This window comes from Rhinopithecus bieti, unplaced genomic scaffold, assembly GCF_001698545.2.
Source record: "Rhinopithecus bieti isolate Rb0 unplaced genomic scaffold, ASM169854v2 scaffold_81031, whole genome shotgun sequence".
NCBI classification, from domain to species: Eukaryota; Metazoa; Chordata; class Mammalia; order Primates; family Cercopithecidae; genus Rhinopithecus; species Rhinopithecus bieti.
In genome coordinates, this window is record NW_016830217.1 from 221,699 (window position 1) to 239,570 (window position 17,872).

At 43.6% G+C, this 17,872-nt stretch overlaps 1 protein-coding gene across 3 annotated transcripts in view; it reads left to right on the plus strand.

Moving 5' to 3' along the window:
- Positions 1-17,786, plus strand: part of FBXO42 (F-box protein 42) — a 91,211-nt gene extending 73,425 nt beyond the window's left edge. For all 3 annotated transcript variants that reach the window (XM_017865312.1, XM_017865313.1, XM_017865314.1), the window contains 6 exons: positions 11,063-11,216; positions 12,313-12,423; positions 14,287-14,383; positions 14,866-14,922; positions 15,938-16,054; positions 16,573-17,786. In XM_017865312.1, the coding sequence (XP_017720801.1) occupies positions 11,063-11,216; positions 12,313-12,423; positions 14,287-14,383; positions 14,866-14,922; positions 15,938-16,054; positions 16,573-17,685 (1,649 nt within the window). In that variant the 3' untranslated portion in view covers positions 17,686-17,786. The remainder of the gene's footprint in view (positions 1-11,062; positions 11,217-12,312; positions 12,424-14,286; positions 14,384-14,865; positions 14,923-15,937; positions 16,055-16,572) is intronic.
- Positions 17,787-17,872: the final 86 nt, after the last annotated feature.

Here is a 17,872-nt window from a genome sequence, read left to right on the forward strand (position 1 = left end):
AAAAAAAAAAAAAAAAAAAAAAATTAACCGGGCGTGATGGTGCATGTCTGTAGTCCCAGCTACTTGGGAGGCTGAGACCGGAGAATCCCGGGTTCAAGTGATTCTCCTGCTTCAGCCTCCCGAGTAACTGGAGTTACGGGCATGCGCCACCATGCCCAGCTCATTTTTTTGTTTTTGTTTTTGTTTTGTTTTTTTGTTTTTTTTAGTAGAGACAGGGTTTCTCCATGTTAGTCAGGCTGATCTTGAACTCTCGACCTCAGGTCATCTGCCTGCCTCGGCCTCCCAAAGTGCTGGGATTACAGGCTTGAGCCACTGCTCCTGGCCTGTTTGTTCTTATTAAAATGATGTGCTTTTGATTAAGAAGGAGTTAAGATGTTATTTAAGAGAATATTTTAAGTTATTATATTAGCTCCTCCTTGACCCATGGACCTATTCCTGGTTAACCTTCTTTGTGAGGTGGCCTTGTTTCCTCTAGCCCTTTGCAGTCCTGGAACAAACTGGACCTGTGATGGGCTCAGGACATGTGAATGACAGCAGAGCCAGTAGGTTCCCTTAGAAAAGGAAGGAATCCTTCCCGTTTCTTTAGAAAGTTCAGATGCTGGGATTTTTCCAGAATACATGCTTTTCTAAGGTGTATACACATTACTTCCTGCTAAAGAGAAGAGTGGGAATATTTGCATAGCACAGATCTGGGTAACTTTTGGTCCTCCCAGGGAGAGACTAAGTAAGATTTCACCATATTTCAGTTTGGTTCACTCTCAGGACTGACTGGAGTTTTTCTGTTTTGACACCAGGCCAGAAACTTTATGACTGGTAACATTGTTTTCACTTCTTAAAGTCCCTACTTGAAAGAGTACCCCCCATGCCCCCCACCCCCATTAGGACTGCAGTTAACAAATTATCAGATTAAACTGAGACTTTGGACCTCCTCTCCTCCCTCAGAAATTGAATCAAAAGACTACTTGAAATGGTAACAAGGAACTATTACTGGTGTTCCTGTTGTTAATGTTTAGCTGGTAAGTGCTGCCCTATTCATCAAGTGGTCTTTCCTGCGGTTTTGTTAAGAAGTGAAAACAATGCCAATGGAGAATTTCCTGTAGTTCATGCCTGTGGCATTGACAGACAAGATCTAAAGGTTTCTCATGCCCATTACAAAAGTTCCTGTTATTTGGATTTTTCATAAATGACCCATAGAATGATATTTTAAAAGATGTGAATATAGTTGTAATAATAATGTACACCCTGCATCCTGAGATCCAGACAAGTTTTATCTAATACCAGTGAATGTTGATGTCAATCAGTAACTTTTCTGGCCTTTTTACAATTGAGGAGTAAAATAGGAATAAAAAAAATGGAGTGGGTAGAGGGGGAAACCCAAAGAAATGTTTGACTTTAACCCCACCCAAAGGTCGGGTATGTTATGATTAGCTGGAGCCGATTCTGATCTCAGCTCATGAGGGATCTGTAACCATTTGGCTTCCGTGGATGGCTTCAATTCAGGAAACATTTTCATAAGAAATAGTCCCTGTCTTCTGGGATAGTATCATCTTATTGGGGAGAATCTAAATGGATAATTTCAACACGGCTGATTAGAACTACAATTAAAGAGCACTCCTGGAAGCAGGAGTTTAGGGGTTCTGTAACTTTGTATTTACTTCCTATTTCTTTCTTTAACGCATTATGTACTTGTATCTTCTACGGGCATTTACATAAATGCAAAGACTTGTAATTATTATTGGCCACAGTGATGTTCAGTTGGAAGTATTTTTATTACCAGAAGAGAAACTAGTATCTGTTCCAGATAGAACCCCCTTAGGCCGCAGTATTTTGGAGACCATTCTGAATAGTTGTCTTCAAGGTGGTCATGGTCAATCAAGACAGACTTTATACTCATGAATTTTGAAGTGTTTTTCTCAATTATCCTTTTATCCCTCCCTCTAATCACAGAACCATGAAACGTGCTTTTGTTGCTGTTGTTCCCCTTACGAAGTATTGCCTGTAAAATCAAAATAGTTTTTAGTAAGCAGTTAAATTACAACTCCAGCAGTTTTTCTTTAAGGGATCTGTTTCCTTCTAAGTTAACTGTGCCGGGATATCCTCTAATGCCCTCTAGGTTTTCTGATTCTGATGCTAATATGGTATTCTGGGAAATATCTGTCCAAATTATTCTTCCTCCTGATCTCTGAATTCCTGCTATCGAGGTCAGTCACGTCACACACTACCATGATGACAACTTTACCAAGCCAGATGCTTACTCAGAGCTTTCCAAGACCCAGCTTTGGTTTTATCAGCAAAATCCATCCTTCCCACCCCCTAGACACACGCCAGTTTGAGGCTCCTCACTACCACAAAACAAAACAAAAAACACCGCATCTGTGGGTTGGGTTTTAGTTAACTGGTCTATCTGGCATTACTTTGCTCTCAAGGCCAGTTTTGTGTGTGAAGGAGCTGGAGTTACAAGTGAATGCTTTATATTGGACCCACCCTGAGAAAGCGAGTCTGCGCAGAGTGGTTAAGATGGGGAGTATGACCTGAACCTCATACTTTATTAATCCCATTATTATTTACTGTTCTTTTTGGCAAGTAACTATAATTTTTTTTTTTTTTTTTTTTCTGGAGACAGAATTTCGCTCTTGTTGCCCAGGCTGGAGTGCAATGGCACGATCTCGGCTCACCGCAACCTCCACCTCCCAGGTTCAAGCAATTCTCCTGCCTCAGCCTCCCGGGTAGCTAGGATTACAGGCATGAGCCACCACGCCCAGCTAATTTTGTATTTTTAGTAGAGATGGGGTTTCTCCATGTTGGTCAAGCTGGTCTCGAACTCCCAACCTCAGGTAATCTGCCTGGCTCAGCCTCCCAAAGTGCTGGGATTACAGGCATGAGCCACTGTGCCCAGCCAGGTTCTTTATATTCATACACAGAGTGTACGCACAGAAGATAAGTCTGGAGAGGTTCAGTGTTAAGAAAAATCAACCAGAACTTGGAAATAAGGCAGAAGGATGACTAGATACCCTTTTATTGTCCTATTGGAGCATCATCTAACAGGCTCACCCAAGGATTATTAAACTCTCTGGGACATGGTTCTCAAAGTCTACTCCCCAAACCATCAGCATCACTTAAGAACTTGTTAGAAATGCCACTTCTCAGGCCCCACCCAAGACCTACTAAATAGCAAACTCAGAGGTGAGGCCCAGCAATCTGTTTTAACAAGTCCTCCAGCTGCTTCTGATACAGCCAGTTTGAAAACTACCCTAGAGCAATGTAGCTTTTTTTAACTTGCTGTTTATTGTTAGTTAGGGCTTAGGCTTTGTGAAGTTACATGTAAATTGTAGATTTTTGCCTGTAAAAGATACAGATCATTTCTGTCAAATAGGAAGATTAACCCAAAGGTTACAGTTTTACTGTCCCATAGATGTTAACTAGTTTTGTCCTTAACTTAGCAGACTTCTTTAAGAAACAGGGGGTTTGCTGTATACGGCCTAGGCTAGACTGCAACTCTTGGGCTCAAGTGATCCTCCCATCCCAGCCTCCCAAATAGCTAGGACCACAGGCACACACCACCACACCTAGCTAATTTTTAAATATTTTGTAGAGACAGGATCTCACTGTGTTGTCCAAGCTGGTCTGGAACTCCTGGCGTCAAGCCATCCTCCTGCCTCAGTCTCCTGAGTAGCTGGGGGCTACAGAGGTGCATGCCACTGTGCCTGGCTCTTAGCAGACATTTTAGCATGCCTCTTTTCCTCAGATTCTCTTCTGAATTAGCACTACTTCCTGCTTACTCCCTTATTAAGTTAAATATATCCTAACACATGTATACTCTATGTATGTGTGAAAGACATGTTTCTATTTTTTTAAAAAAATACTATACTTTGAAAACAGCAATGAAAATAGCCATTTTCCATGGGGTAGAAAGGGTTCTGACTTTTTCTTTTAAAAGTTCTATATTGTTTATTTTATTTGAAAATGTTTTAAAGCACTTTCATTTTCTTAAAGAAATAAAAATAAGTAAATAAGTCAGTTTCTCCCCAAAAGTCTGAAGTGTATAAGACTAGAGTAACAGTTCTATTTGTTGAGAATGTAAGTGATATTGAGAAAATGGTAGGATTGTAAACCTGCTTCTCATCTTGTGACATTTGGCTATTATTGCCTAAGACACTGGTACTCAGAGCCAACTGTGTAGTATGCAGATCAGGACCAAAAGGCTTTGTGAGCCATATAGAGCTCCTTTAGGAGGACTTGAAATGCATTTTTTTTTTTGGATAGGGACTTATCTGAACCTAAACTTCCAAGGACAAGGGATTAACTCTTCTTTCATTAAATAACCCTTTAGGTTGTATTTCTTGATTACTCAGAACATGGAATTTGCTTTTTTTTTTTTTTTTTCTTTTTTAGTTTTCAGGTAGCACCTAGAACAGTTTCTGGCTCAGTATAATAAGCATTATGCATTAGCTTCAACTACCATTATTATTCATCTGTAAAATGGGACTAGTAATAATACCTGCATTTTAAGGTTATAATGATTAAATTAGATAATAAATATAAAATTTGTAGTACTCAGTAGTTAGCACATAATAGGCCATCAAACAGTATATTTATAACACCTTAACAATAAACTAATACTAAAAAATGATCATACCATGGAGATACAAAAATATTTTTTAGACTAGGCATGGTAGTTCACGCCTGTTATCCCAGCACTTTGGGGGGCCAAGGCAGGCGGATCACCTGAGGTCAAGAGTTCGAGACCAGCCTGACCAACATGGAGAAACCCCGTCTCTACTAAAAATACAAAATTAGCTGATTGGTGGTGCATGCTTGTAATCCCAGCTACTAGGGAGGCTGAGGCAGGAGAATCACTTGAACCCGGGAGGCGGAGGCTGCAGTGAGCCGAGATTGCGCCATTTCACTCCAGCCTGGGCAACAAGAGTGAAACTCCATCTCAAAAAGTATATACATATATTTTTAAATCAGGCATAAAATACAGGCATCCCCAATTAAAACAGGTGATTGTTTTATCTTGTTATCAAATAGTTGAGCTGCTCTATTTAGTCCTGGGTTCTGTGTAAATAGAAGATACAATTGTGGGAAAGTGGCATAGAAATCAAACTAGGATTTGGAACTGCTTCACTGTTTAACCAGCTTCTTTGCAAAGGTAAACAAGAATGCCATGTAATTCTACCACTTTCACATGTGAAATTTTCTTCTGATTTCATAGGAACCTTGGGAAACATCTGAACTGATTAGCAGTTTTAGGGAATGTTAGTTCTGTTGTATAGGGTGTCTATCTGATTATCCAGTTTCCCACAACTGCCTTTTGGGCTCATGCTTTGTTTCGAAATTTGTTCCATTGATCATATCTGCTGTGCGATTTAGGAGGCCTTTGGTGTGTTTGGGGAATGAAGCCCATGAGGATGACTCCTGGCTCTAGGGGAAGAGGCTCAAGTAACATGTTCGTCTATGCTTGATGTGGGCACATTTGGTCCTGTGGTGCTTGATGGGAACGACACCCTTCCTTTCTTCACTTTTGTGCAGTAATGGCACTTAGACTGAATTTAGAAGCCCAGTGTCCTCATTATTTTGAAGGCAGGCCAAGAAATGTCCTAATGAGTATAAAACCTTCATTTTATAAGTGTTCTTGCAGGAGGAGTATTTATTTCATCATATGTCACTATAGTGGTTATGTGCCTTTTTAACTATCGATGTCAGCTATTCCCAGAGTACTCCATGTTGTTCAAGATTTCCAGTTTGGCTGGGCGCGGTGGCTCAAGCCTGTAATCCCAGCACTTTGGGAGGCCGAGACGGGTGGATCACGAGGTCAGGAGATCGAGACCATCCTGGCTAACCCGGTGAAACCCCATCCCTACTAAAAAATATAAAAAACTAGCTGGGCGAGGTGGCGGGCGCCTGTAGTCCCAGCCACTTGGGAGGCTGAGGCAGGAGAATGGTGTAAACCCGGGAGGCGGAGCTTACAGTGAGCTGAGATCCGGCCACTGCACTCCAGCCTGGGGGACAGAGCGACACTCCGTCTCAAAAAAAAAAAAAAATTTCCAATTACTCAGGTGCTAGTGTGGCAGATCTGTGTGTTTTAATAAAAATGTATTAAACCTATGTGCTGTAACTGTAACTGCTGTTTGAAATGAATTACATGCACATAGGGGCAGTTCTTCAAAGTCAAGACTTGACATTTTATCTACGGCTACTCCGTATAAAAGTTATTGTTGGCCTGGCACAGTGGCTTATGCCTGTAATCCCTGCACTTTAGGAGGCTGAAGCAGGTGGGTCACCTGAGGTCAGGAGTTCGAGACCAGCCTGGCCAACATGGTGAAACCTCATCTCTACTAATAATACAAAAATTAGCCAGGCGTGGTGGCACACACCTCTAATTCCAGCTACTTGGGAGGCTGAGCCAGGGGAATCGCTTGAACCCGGGAGGTGGAAGTTGCAGTGAGCCAAGATTGTGCCATTGCACTCCAACCTGGGCTACAAGAGCGAGACTCCGTCTCAAAACAAAAAAAAATGTTTTTGTTAATAATATATGGCCATGGTTTTCTTTTGTTTTTTTGTTTTTTCCTTGAGACTGAGTTTCACTCTTGTTGCCCAGGCTGGAGTGCAGTGGTGCAATCTTGGTTCACAGCAACCTCCGCCTCCCAGGTTCAAGTGACTCTCCCGCCTCGGCCTCCCAAAGTGCTAGAATTACACAGGCATGATCCACCATGCCCGCCCGGCCATGTGTTTTTAAAGAAAGTTTATAGGCACTCTTTTTTTTTTTTTTTTCTGATGGAGTTTCGCTCTGCCGTCCAGGCTGGAGTGCAGTGGCGCAATCTGAGCCCACTGCAAGCTCCGCCTCCCAGGTTCAAGCGATTCTCCTGCCTCAGCCTCCCAAGTAGCTGGACTACAGGCGCCCACCACCATGCTCGCCTAATTTTTTGTATTTTTAGTAGACGTGTTAGCCAGGATGGTCTCAATCTCCTGACCTCGTGATCTGCCCACTTCGGCCTCCCAAAGTGCTGGGATTACAGGCGTGAGCCACTGTGCCCAGCTTAGGCACTCTTTAAATGACTTGCTTTTCCTGGAACTTAAAAAAAAATGAATACAGTTATGTAATTTGAATATGGCTTTTCGTGTTTTTTTTTTGAAGTTCTAATAGAGACTTATTGTTTGTTTTCCAGAACTCCACTTTGGCTAAAGAGAATGTTATTCTTTGATATAGAAACTACCAAAGTTGTGGCTCACGCCTGTAATCCTAGCATGTTGGGAGGCCGAGGCGGGCAGATTGCTTGAGTCCAGGAGTTTGAGACGAGCCTATGCAACATGGTGAAATGCCATCTCTACTAAAATCACAAAAAACTAGCCTGCCGTGGTGGCACGTGCCTGTAGTCCCAGCTACTTGGGAGGCTGAGGTGGGAGAATCACCTGAGCTCAAGAAGTCGGAGTTGCAGTTAGCTGAAATCAGTCACACCACTGCACTCTGGACTGTAGCCTGGGCAACCGGAGTTAGACTCTGTCCCAAAAAGAAAAAGAAATTGCCAAAATTCATGGATCCCTATAATCTCTGACCTCACCACGTGTACTGGCCCACGGTCTGGGCTCACTGCAACCTCCACCTCCTGGGTTCAAGCGATTCTTCTGCCACAGCATCCCGAGTAACTGGGACCACAGGCACACACCACCACACCTGGCTAATTTTTGTATTTTTAGTAGAGGCATGGTTTTGCCATGTTGCCCAGGCTGGTTTCAAACTCGTGGCCTCAAGTGATCCACTCGCCTCAACTTCCCAAAGTGCGAGGATTAGGGACTTGAGCCATCACACCCCACCTGATCTCACCATAAATTCATTTGATTTATAGACTTTGCATTAAGATCATCGAGAGGGAATTAAGGACCATCTGCTTTAAACAAATTCAAAGTGAAATATGAGCCAGGCATGGTGGTACACTCCTGTAGTCCCAGTTGCTCAGGAGGCTGAGGCAAGAGGACTGCTTGAGCTCAGGAGTTAAAGACCAGACTGGGCAGCATAGCAAGACCCCATCTCAAAATATATATACACACACACACACATATATGAAATACGTAGATTTTTAGAAATAATGGAAGTAGGAGTTCTTTTTTTTTTTTTTTTTTTTAGACGGGGTCTTGGTCTGTTGGCCCGGGTGGGGGGGGGGAGGCGGGTCTCAGCTCACTGCAAGCTCTGCCTCCCGGGTTTATGCCATTCTCCTGCCTCAGCCTCCCAAGTAGCTGGGACTACAGGCGCCCGCCACCTCGCCCGGCTAGTTTTTTGTATTTTTTAGTAGAGACGGGGTTTCACCATGTTAGCCAGGATGGTCTCGATCTCCTGACCTCGTGATCCACCCGTCTCGGCCTCCCAAAGTGCTGGGATTACAGGCTTGAGCCACCGCGCCCAGCCTGCATTTATATAATTTCTTTAAGCTCAGTATCTCAAATCCAAATCCACATTCTAGCCTAGAAAGTTTACATTACTGCTTTGCTGAAGCCTGTGATGTGTTTATTTGTTTATTCTTTTTTCTAACTGTTTCATAATACTGATGATTTCCAAGTTAGAGGCAAGAACTTGGAAACTTTGGTATTTCACAAATTAATTTATTTTAGAGCAACAGTGGTGGTTTAACTAGACTATTATATTACTTAGGCTTTCTAATTGGGCTAGGAGATAGATCCCCTTGGGGAGGTAAACGTTTTTGACCAGGAACAATAAGGCTATATGAAGGACAACAGCCTCCTTAGTCACTATTCTTGTGGGATTTGGGGATAGAGAATACCTCAGCACTTCAGATTGATGTGATAACTCTTCCTAGAGAAGTTTTCTGGCTGGGTGAGGTGGGTAATGCCTATAGTCCCAGCACTTTGGGAGGCTGAGGCGGGAGGATCGTTTGAGGCCAGGAGTTTGAGGCCAGCCTGAGCAACATAGCAAGACCTGATTACTACAAAAAAATTTTTTTAATTAGCTGGATATGATATTACATGCCTGTAGTCTCACCTACTCAAAAGGCTGAGGCGAGAGGATTGCTTCAGCTTAGGGAAGTCGAGGCTGCAGTGAGCCATGATCGTATTACTGCACTCTAGCCTGGGTGACAAAGCTAGACCCTGTCTCAAAATAAATAATAAATAATTAAAGACTCATTTCTACAGTCAGATCCTGTGGTCTGGATTAGTGTCGGTTTTATTTAGGAAAGTATTCAAAATAGCTGACATGGACGGGCACAGTGGCTCACACCTGTATTCCTAACACTTTGAAAGGCCAAGGCAGCAGGATTGCTTGAACCCAGGAGTTCGAGACTAGCCTGGGCAACATAGGGAAGCCCCATCACTACAAAAAAAAAATCAGTCGGGCATGGTGGTGCTTGTCTGTATTCTGAGCTATTTGGGAGGTTAAAGCGGGAGGATCCCTTGAGCCCAGGAGGTCAAGGCTGCAGTGAACCATAATTGTGCCACTGCACTCCAGCCTGGGCAACAGCAAGACCCTGTCTCAAAGAAAAGGAAAAAGAAACTAAAAACAGCTGATGCCAAATGGTGTTCTTAGATGCTCACCCCGTACTCTTGAGGACTGGTGCCTTCTCAGTAAATCGTATTGTTCCCCTAAGTGAGATCACAAGAAAGACAGTCCTCTGCTCTGCCTTCTGAACCTTGAGACTTTGTAAGTGACACCATTAAAGAAATCTGAGCAGGGCTTTTCAGTGTTCCCATAATGTGCTACTGAAAGAGGAAGCAAAGCTCTCCACCTAGATTGGAGCATCTCCCCTGCTGTCAGGTCAGTGTAGTGTTGGGATTCCTTCTGCTTAAGATCTCCTTGAAAAATGAATCCTGCAGTTTTAACCAAAAAGAAAAAAAAAAGATTTTTTAAAAAAAGCATTCTCGGCCAGGTGGGGTGGCTCACACCTCTAATCCCAGCACTTTGGGAGGCCAAGGCGGGTGGATCACCTGAGGTCAGGAGTTTGAGACCAGCCTAGCCAACATGGTGAAACCCTGGTCTCAACTAAAAATGCAAAAATTAACTGGGCATGATGGCAGATGCCTGTAATCCCAGCTACTCGGGAGGCTGAGGCAGGAAAATCACTTGAACCCAGGAGGTAGAGGTTGCAGTGAGCCAAGATGGCATCATTGCACTCCAGCCTGGGCGACAAAGTGAGACTCTGTTTCCAAAGGGAAACACCTGGATACTGGGACAAGTTACTTTGGTCTTGAGCAAACTAAAGGTGACATGTAGAGTGAGGGATGGGGAGAAATAGCAATTGTTATTTCAAAGACAATAGATTTTGAAAAATTATGCTCCTGTAAGACATTTGTTATCTCTCAAGTTTTCCCTCACAAACCAAACTTTGTTTTTTTCAGAATTTGGTCAGTATAGCCCAGAGGTCCAGCCTAGATGGTGTTTGGTGTAAGACTCATGGTTTCATTAGAATTCCTTCACACCAAGCCTTGAAAGTTTGCGCCATTTGTGCTAGGCTGAGGCTGTCTGGTTATGTGAAGCCCATAGCTAGGGGCCTAGAGGTCCCTATGTTAACATTTGACTCACAGGACAAATAAGAACTGTGTTCTGCCTCCTTTTTTTACCTGTGTTTTGTAACAAGTTATTTTTAAGTTGCATCCAGGCATCCAGCCTCTATATATACTTCTCCCTGATCCTCTACCTTCTTTCTTTTCTTTGTGACCTCTGTTAAGGGGATGGGAAGGGATGCTCATTTGTTGAGCACTTTTTATGTGCCAGGCATTATGTTAGGTGCTTTGAATATACTATTTAATACTCAAAACAGCCTTATGAGATAGGTACTGTCATCCCTAATTTTAGGTGAGCAAATTATAAACATGAGAGAGGCTAAGTAACTTTCCTCTAATTCAGATTTCTCTGTGTTAATAATAAAAGACATGTGAATTAGTGATGATTTTCTCTCAGACTCTCAAACCCAGTTTTCTTTCCACCTTTCCTCTGCGCTTTGTAGTATTCCCCTTTTGTTACTCTTCCAGGGAAAGGTGATCTATGGATAGCCTAACTACGGATTTTTGTGAGATCCTGAATGCTAACCATGGTGTTACTGACTTTCCCTAGGGTCCTATCCTTCCCCCAAAGCTGGAGCAACTCTGGTCGTGTACAAGGACTTGCTAGTGCTGTTTGGTGGCTGGACGCGGCCAAGCCCTTATCCCCTACACCAGCCAGAGAGATTCTTTGATGAAATACACACTTACTCACCCTCTAAAAATTGGTAAGTCACAAAGATAAACTCTTTAAATCTGGAAAAAAAGACCTTAAATCAGTGGATTCTTTGTTTTTTTGAGTCAAGTGTCCCTTTGAGAATTAGATGGAAAGCTGTGGACTCTTTTCCCAGGAAGGGGATGTACATATACACAGATTTTACCAACAGTTTCAGAGAGTTTACAGGACTCCCTTAGAACTCTGCATTTAGAACCCTTATTCTTTTTTTTTTTTTTTTTTTTTTTTTTGAGCAGAGTCTCGCTCTGTGCCCAGATGGAGTGCAGTGGCCGGATCTCAGCTCACTGCCAAGCTCCCCTCCCGTTCCCGCCATTCTACCTGCTCAGCCTTCCCAAGTAGGCTGGGACTTACAGGCGCCCGCCACCTCGCCCGGCTAGTTTTTTGTTATTTTTAGTAGAGACGGGGTTTCCTTGTTGGTTCGCCAGGATGGTCTACGATCTCCTGACCTTGTGATCCGCCCCGTTCGGCCTCCCAAAGTGCTGGGGATTACAGGCTTGAGCCACCCGCCCGCGCCGGCCAGAACCCTTATTCTAAAGAGAAAAAATAGAAGAGATTTATTCCTCTTTCAAGAAAAATGAATAAGCCAGTTGAAGAACAGTGAGCTCTTCAGCTTTGACTGCTAACACTCCAGGAGTGTTGTAGATCCAGATGATTCTTTACTCCTAACTGTGTCTCCAAGACTTATTCTGAATTGTTTTTGAAACATACATTTCTTAATGACAGCAACTGCTGTTTCTTGTAATGAAATACTTAGTACATGGCGCTTGTTAGCTGTTACTGATAAGGACCATAGGGAGAGGTAGCAGGTGGCAGGTGGTGCTCTGTCAGCAAACCATGATCTTGTCTCTCGTCATCGTTTTCTCATCTCTCTCCCTCCAGACTATTTACATTCAGAACTTGAAAGTGAAGATAACTTTAAGCAAACTTACAGGAAAGGCATAAATACCTTATGCCATCCTCTACTTATTATCCCAACAAATCTCTGCTGAAGGTGATAGGATTATCATTTTAAATGGAGGCCTGCTTTCTATTTTTACATAAAGTGTGTAGTGCTGACTTCTTGGCTTCCTCCTGTCTTTTTACATTAGGTGGAATTGCATTGTGACAACCCATGGGCCACCTCCCATGGCTGGCCACTCCTCCTGTGTAATAGATGATAAAATGATTGTCTTTGGTGGCTCTTTAGGATCCCGGCAAATGTAAGTACATTTGGTTTGCTCCATATGAGCCTGAAGGTAAATACTCCTGGGAATAACAGGCTTAAAAAGTGAATTAGGGACCAGGTGCCTAATTCACACCTGTAATCCCAGCATTTGGGGAGGCCAAGGTGGGTGGATCACCTGAGGTCAGGAGTTCGTGACCAGCATGGCAAACATGGTGAAGCCCCATCTCTACTAAAAATAGAAAAATTAGCCGGACGTGGTGGCACACACCTGTAGTCCCAGTTACTTGGAGGCTATGGCAGGAGACTCGATTGAACCTGGGAAGTGGCGGTTACAGTGAGCCAGGATCGTGCCATTGCCTGGGCAACAGATTGAGACTTTCAAGAAAAAAAAAGTGAATTAGGGTCAGTATTCCTGAGCATGGCTCTAATTAATCGAATTAGTTATCTCATCCTAGCATTCTATTCTCTGATCCCTTAATCACAGACCAATAAGTTAAAAAATTTGCTCTGTAAAATCATAGTTACGTAGAATCTCATTGACACGTGGTTCTGTTCAGTAGGATCAAATTCATGGAACCTCCACCTTGCCTGCTGTACTGTGCCTACAGAAGGCCAACTTGGCGGGCCCTCCAAATGTGATAGGTTGGTTGAGCCACATGTAAAGGGCATGAAAAGAAAGAAGGAAAGAAAAGGAAAAAAAAAAAAAACAAATGGGATGGGTTGTGGATTGGGTAGGAGCAGGAAACCTGTGTCAGGCGTGACACTTCTGTGATGTCATTCTCCCTACCTCCTGTCCTCTCCACTTCTGGCCATACTGGACAGCTCAAGCCATAGTCAGGAGCCAGAACATTCTATCTGTATCACTGTCTGATTCAGCGGTAGCAGAAGTCGTGGTCATTTCCCCTGTGCTCTGAAGTAGAAGTTGATGAGCTGTCAGCAGCAAGACCATCCCACCCCCGTCCTCCCTTAGGACATTTCCATCTTCATATTTTAAAACAATTATGGAGAGAGATTATAGGAGCTACTCTCCCAATGAGAGAGTTTAGGATTTCAGATGTTGGAACTATTATTCCTGTATTTTTGTGGGTGAATCCATGACCTTAAGTGACCATAAAAGAGAGACTGCCATCCAGGAGTCTGTCCTCATCATGTTGGTCCTTTGAGGGTTAGAGATGCCAGTTTGTCCTTGATAAAACTGCAGCTTTCATAAGTCATTGTGAAATTACTTTTTGTAGCCAGAATCGATAAAGCTTTTAACTCCTGGACCATGATGAAGCTGCCTTTTGAATCATTTTTTCTCTTCTTTGTGGTTTTTGCTTTTGAAAACTGTAGCTTGACCAGTATCTATTTCCTGCTGTCACCAATTAACTATTTTTTTTAATCATCTGCTTTTACTTCAGTTAATAGATGGTTTAAAAAATCATCTCGTCAGGTACTAGTGTCTGGCCGCAGACATAGCTCAGATGAGGCCTTGTGGAAAGAGCAGAGGGAAGGTCTCAGGATGACTGCTAGGGAAAGTAGGGGAAGAAAGATACAGTGTAAGAGCTCAGTAGGAGCATAACACTTTGCTGCGCATCTTTATAAAGGTCCCTTCATTTATATCAGCTCCTCAGAGAGTAGTAACAGTCTTTTCATTTTATAGATAAAGCCAGAGTTAGAGAAAATTAAGTGACTTGTTCAGGCTACAGAGCTTGGATTCAGCAACATGGTCTTTCTGGTTCAGAAGCCCCTGAACTCTGAGTAGGCCATCTCTAAAACCTGCTCCAGCCCACACAGTCTGTGAAAGTGAAAATGGTATAAGTTTGCCAGATGGGCACAGGCATCTGGAACTCCCCAGCCACCATTATGGTCCGTGGGAGCTCCTAACTCCCTTTATCCTTCTGTCCTTAATTCACAGGAGCAATGATGTCTGGGTCCTTGACCTCGAGCAGTGGGCGTGGTCCAAGCCGAACATCTCCGGCCCCAGTCCTCATCCTCGAGGTGGCCAATCTCAGGTGCTCAGGAATTAAAATAACTATTCAGCAAACACTGTAGCATCTTTCAGTTAGGACGGGAGAGGGAGGAGGGAGTCAGGTAAGATGCCAATATGCACTAAGCCAAAGCAAATGTATCATTCTTTTTTACTGGTATTTATTTGTCAACTTCTAATTGGTCATATTATTTATAGTGGTTTTATATTATGCTCCTCCCCAAAGCATTTAATTTGCTGTGTCATTTCTCAAGAGAATCTTGCATTTTATGTAGTTGACATTCATGTTAATATTTGATCAACAAAGAATGTATCCTTTCAGGTGAATTATCAGTAATTTGTTCACAGGGATCAGAATTGACATGTTTTTAGGAGAATGGAGAGGTTATGGTAACTAGAACATTCCCATTTGGGAGCTAGGTAGGCTCTTTTCATATACCAGTGAAGCATAGAAAGTCAGAAACCTGTGTCTTTGTAGGTTTATTTTCAATGTCTTCCCCTCCCCAGATTGTCATAGATGATGCAACTATCTTAATCCTCGGAGGGTGTGGCGGTCCCAATGCTGTGAGTATTGCTTCTGTGGCATTCCCATGTGCCTGCTGCTAAGTGTTCAAAACCTGTTTCCCCTGTCTTCTCTAGGAGTATACAAGACTATTTCCATGGCATTTTAATGTAAGGAATGCTTTTTGGGTTTAGCCTTTGTATTTTCTGGTCTTTGTTTCTGCTCTTTTTTAGGGTTGAGGGGATCCTTTTAATCATAGATATTTGTCTCTGGAATATTCATATCTATATTCTTCCTATTCCTATTTCCTTTTTAGGCGATAAAGTTTACTGCTATCATTTTTTCAAAGGGGAGAGGGCATTGGAACAAAAAAGCAGGTTGATAACTGTCAGAGTTCACACAGAATTTAAGAATGCACATTCAGGGCCGGGCGCGGTGGCTCATGCCTGTAATCCCAGCACTTTGGGAGGCCAAGGCAGGCGAATCACGAGGTCAGTAGATCGAGACCATCCTGGCTAACATGGTGAAACCCTGTCTCTACTAAAAATAAAAAAAATCAGCCGGGTATGGTGGCACGCGCCTGTAGTCCCAGCTACTCGGGAGGGCGAGACAGGAGAATCACTTGAACCCGGGAGGCGGAGGTTGCAGTGAGCTGAGATCACGCCACTGCACTCCAGCTTGGGCGAGAGAGCGAGACTCAGTCTCAAAAAAAAAAAAAAAAAAAAAAAAAAAAAAAAAGCAGATTCAGAAAGTTGTGGATATGTATTATTTATCCTCTCCTTCAATCCCCAATACATACACATAAAATTATGGGCAAGTGTCAAAACCACTTACAGTTGATTCATGGGTCATAAGCACAATTCCATATGCTAAGCCAGTGGTAATATATGAATGAATGAAAGCATAAGTGGATGCATGCACAAGTGGATAATTAACTGAGGATTTTGCTATTCCTTCTGAAGAGCCCACATCCTTTCAAGACCAGACAGGACAGCTTTGAGACTACAACTCTGTGTGTGTGTGTGTTTTGGAACACATATCACACCTGAGTCTTGTCATTGGTTTTTTCTCTTACAGCTGTTCAAGGATGCTTGGTTGTTGCACATGCATTCTGGTCCTTGGGCCTGGCAGCCACTCAAGGTAGAAAATGAAGAGCATGGGGCCCCAGAACTGTGGTGTCATCCAGCGTGCCGGGTAAGCAGGCAGCTGACAGGCCAGCAGGAGGACAGGTCCTAAATTGGAAAACCACATTACTTTGTCAGGTTTCAAAGAAATTTGTACAAAAATAGAAAACACCTTGGTGTCACAAAAGAAGTGAACATTAGCCATAGCTCCTTTGGCATTTCTCACTAAATGGGAAAACTTATGGGGCCCCCACTTATTCGGTAAGTCCCAACTTTAAGCATCTGTTTGTCTCTGAAACTTTCCCTGGAGTCCTTCTCCTTCTAACAAAAACTAATTGTTCCCTTCTCCCCATTTTCCCACCCCTTCTGTACACATATCTCTAATGATAGCCTATGTCACACAAAGCAACAATGGTTCCCATGTCTGACTTCTAGCGTAGAGGGCAGACTACATCATTTTCATCTTCATATCTGAGGTACCTACAAAATGTGTGGCACATTACAGATGCTTATGATAAAATGTTTGACAGCTGAATGAACAACCAGAATCATAGAAGAGTCTGTGAGCACTGGTCCTTTGTCTTCCAGGTGGGACAGTGTGTGGTGGTCTTCAGCCAGGCTCCTAGTGGGAGAGCCCCACTCAGCCCCAGTTTGAACTCTCGCCCATCACCTATCAGTGCCACTCCTCCAGCTCTCGTTCCTGAAACCCGAGAGTACCGCTCTCAGTCTCCAGTAAGAAGCATGGATGAAGCTCCTTGTGTTAACGGCCGCTGGGGAACCCTGAGACCCAGGGCTCAAAGGCAGACTCCTTCGGGTTCCCGGGAAGGGAGCCTTTCCCCAGCCAGAGGAGATGGCTCTCCTATCCTCAATGGTGGGAGTTTGTCTCCAGGAACGGCAGCTGTGGGTGGCTCTTCTTTGGACAGTCCTGTACAGGCCATATCTCCAAGTACTCCATCTGCTGCTGAAGGATACGACCTAAAAATGGGACTTTCTTTGGCCCCCCGACGAGGATCACTACCAGATCAGAAAGATCTGAGATTAGGATCTATAGATCTGAATTGGGATCTGAAACCCGCTTCCAGTAGCAATCCCATGGATGGCACGGACAGTAGGACAGTTGGAAGTATGAGACACCCTCCTGAACAGACAAATGGTGTGCATACCCCACCTCACGTGGCCAGTGCCCTTGCAGGGGCTGTCTCCCCAGGTGCCCTGCGTCGGAGTCTGGAAGCCATCAAAGCGATGTCCTCCAAAGGCCCCTCGGCCTCTGCAGCACTAAGTCCTCCTCTTGGGTCTTCTCCAGGCTCTCCTGGGAGCCAGAGTTTGAGCAGTGGAGAAACAGTGCCCATCCCTCGCCCAGGGCCTGCCCAAGGAGATGGACATTCCTTACCTCCCATTGCCCGCCGCTTGGGCCACCACCCTCCACAGTCCCTAAATGTTGGCAAACCCCTATACCAGAGTATGAACTGCAAGCCCATGCAGATGTACGTGCTAGACATTAAAGACACCAAGGAGAAGGGGCGGGTCAAATGGAAAGTATTTAATAGCAGTTCTGTGGTCGGACCTCCTGAAACCAGCCTGCATACTGTGGTACAAGGCAGGGGTGAACTCATCATATTTGGAGGACTCATGGACAAGAAACAGAATGTGAAGTACTATCCAAAAACAAATGCCTTGTACTTTGTACGAGCAAAGAGATAATGTGTTCTAAACCCCTTTCCTTTTCTGTGGCTTTTAATTTGGAATTTTCCAGTGTGTAAGCATTTGGACTGAGAATTGGGAAAACAAAATTACTCCCAGAAGCCAAAACTCTTTAATTCCCAACCGAAGTCACTCCAGGCTGGGATCAAATCTCCATTAAGAAAAAAATTATATATAAGTATATATA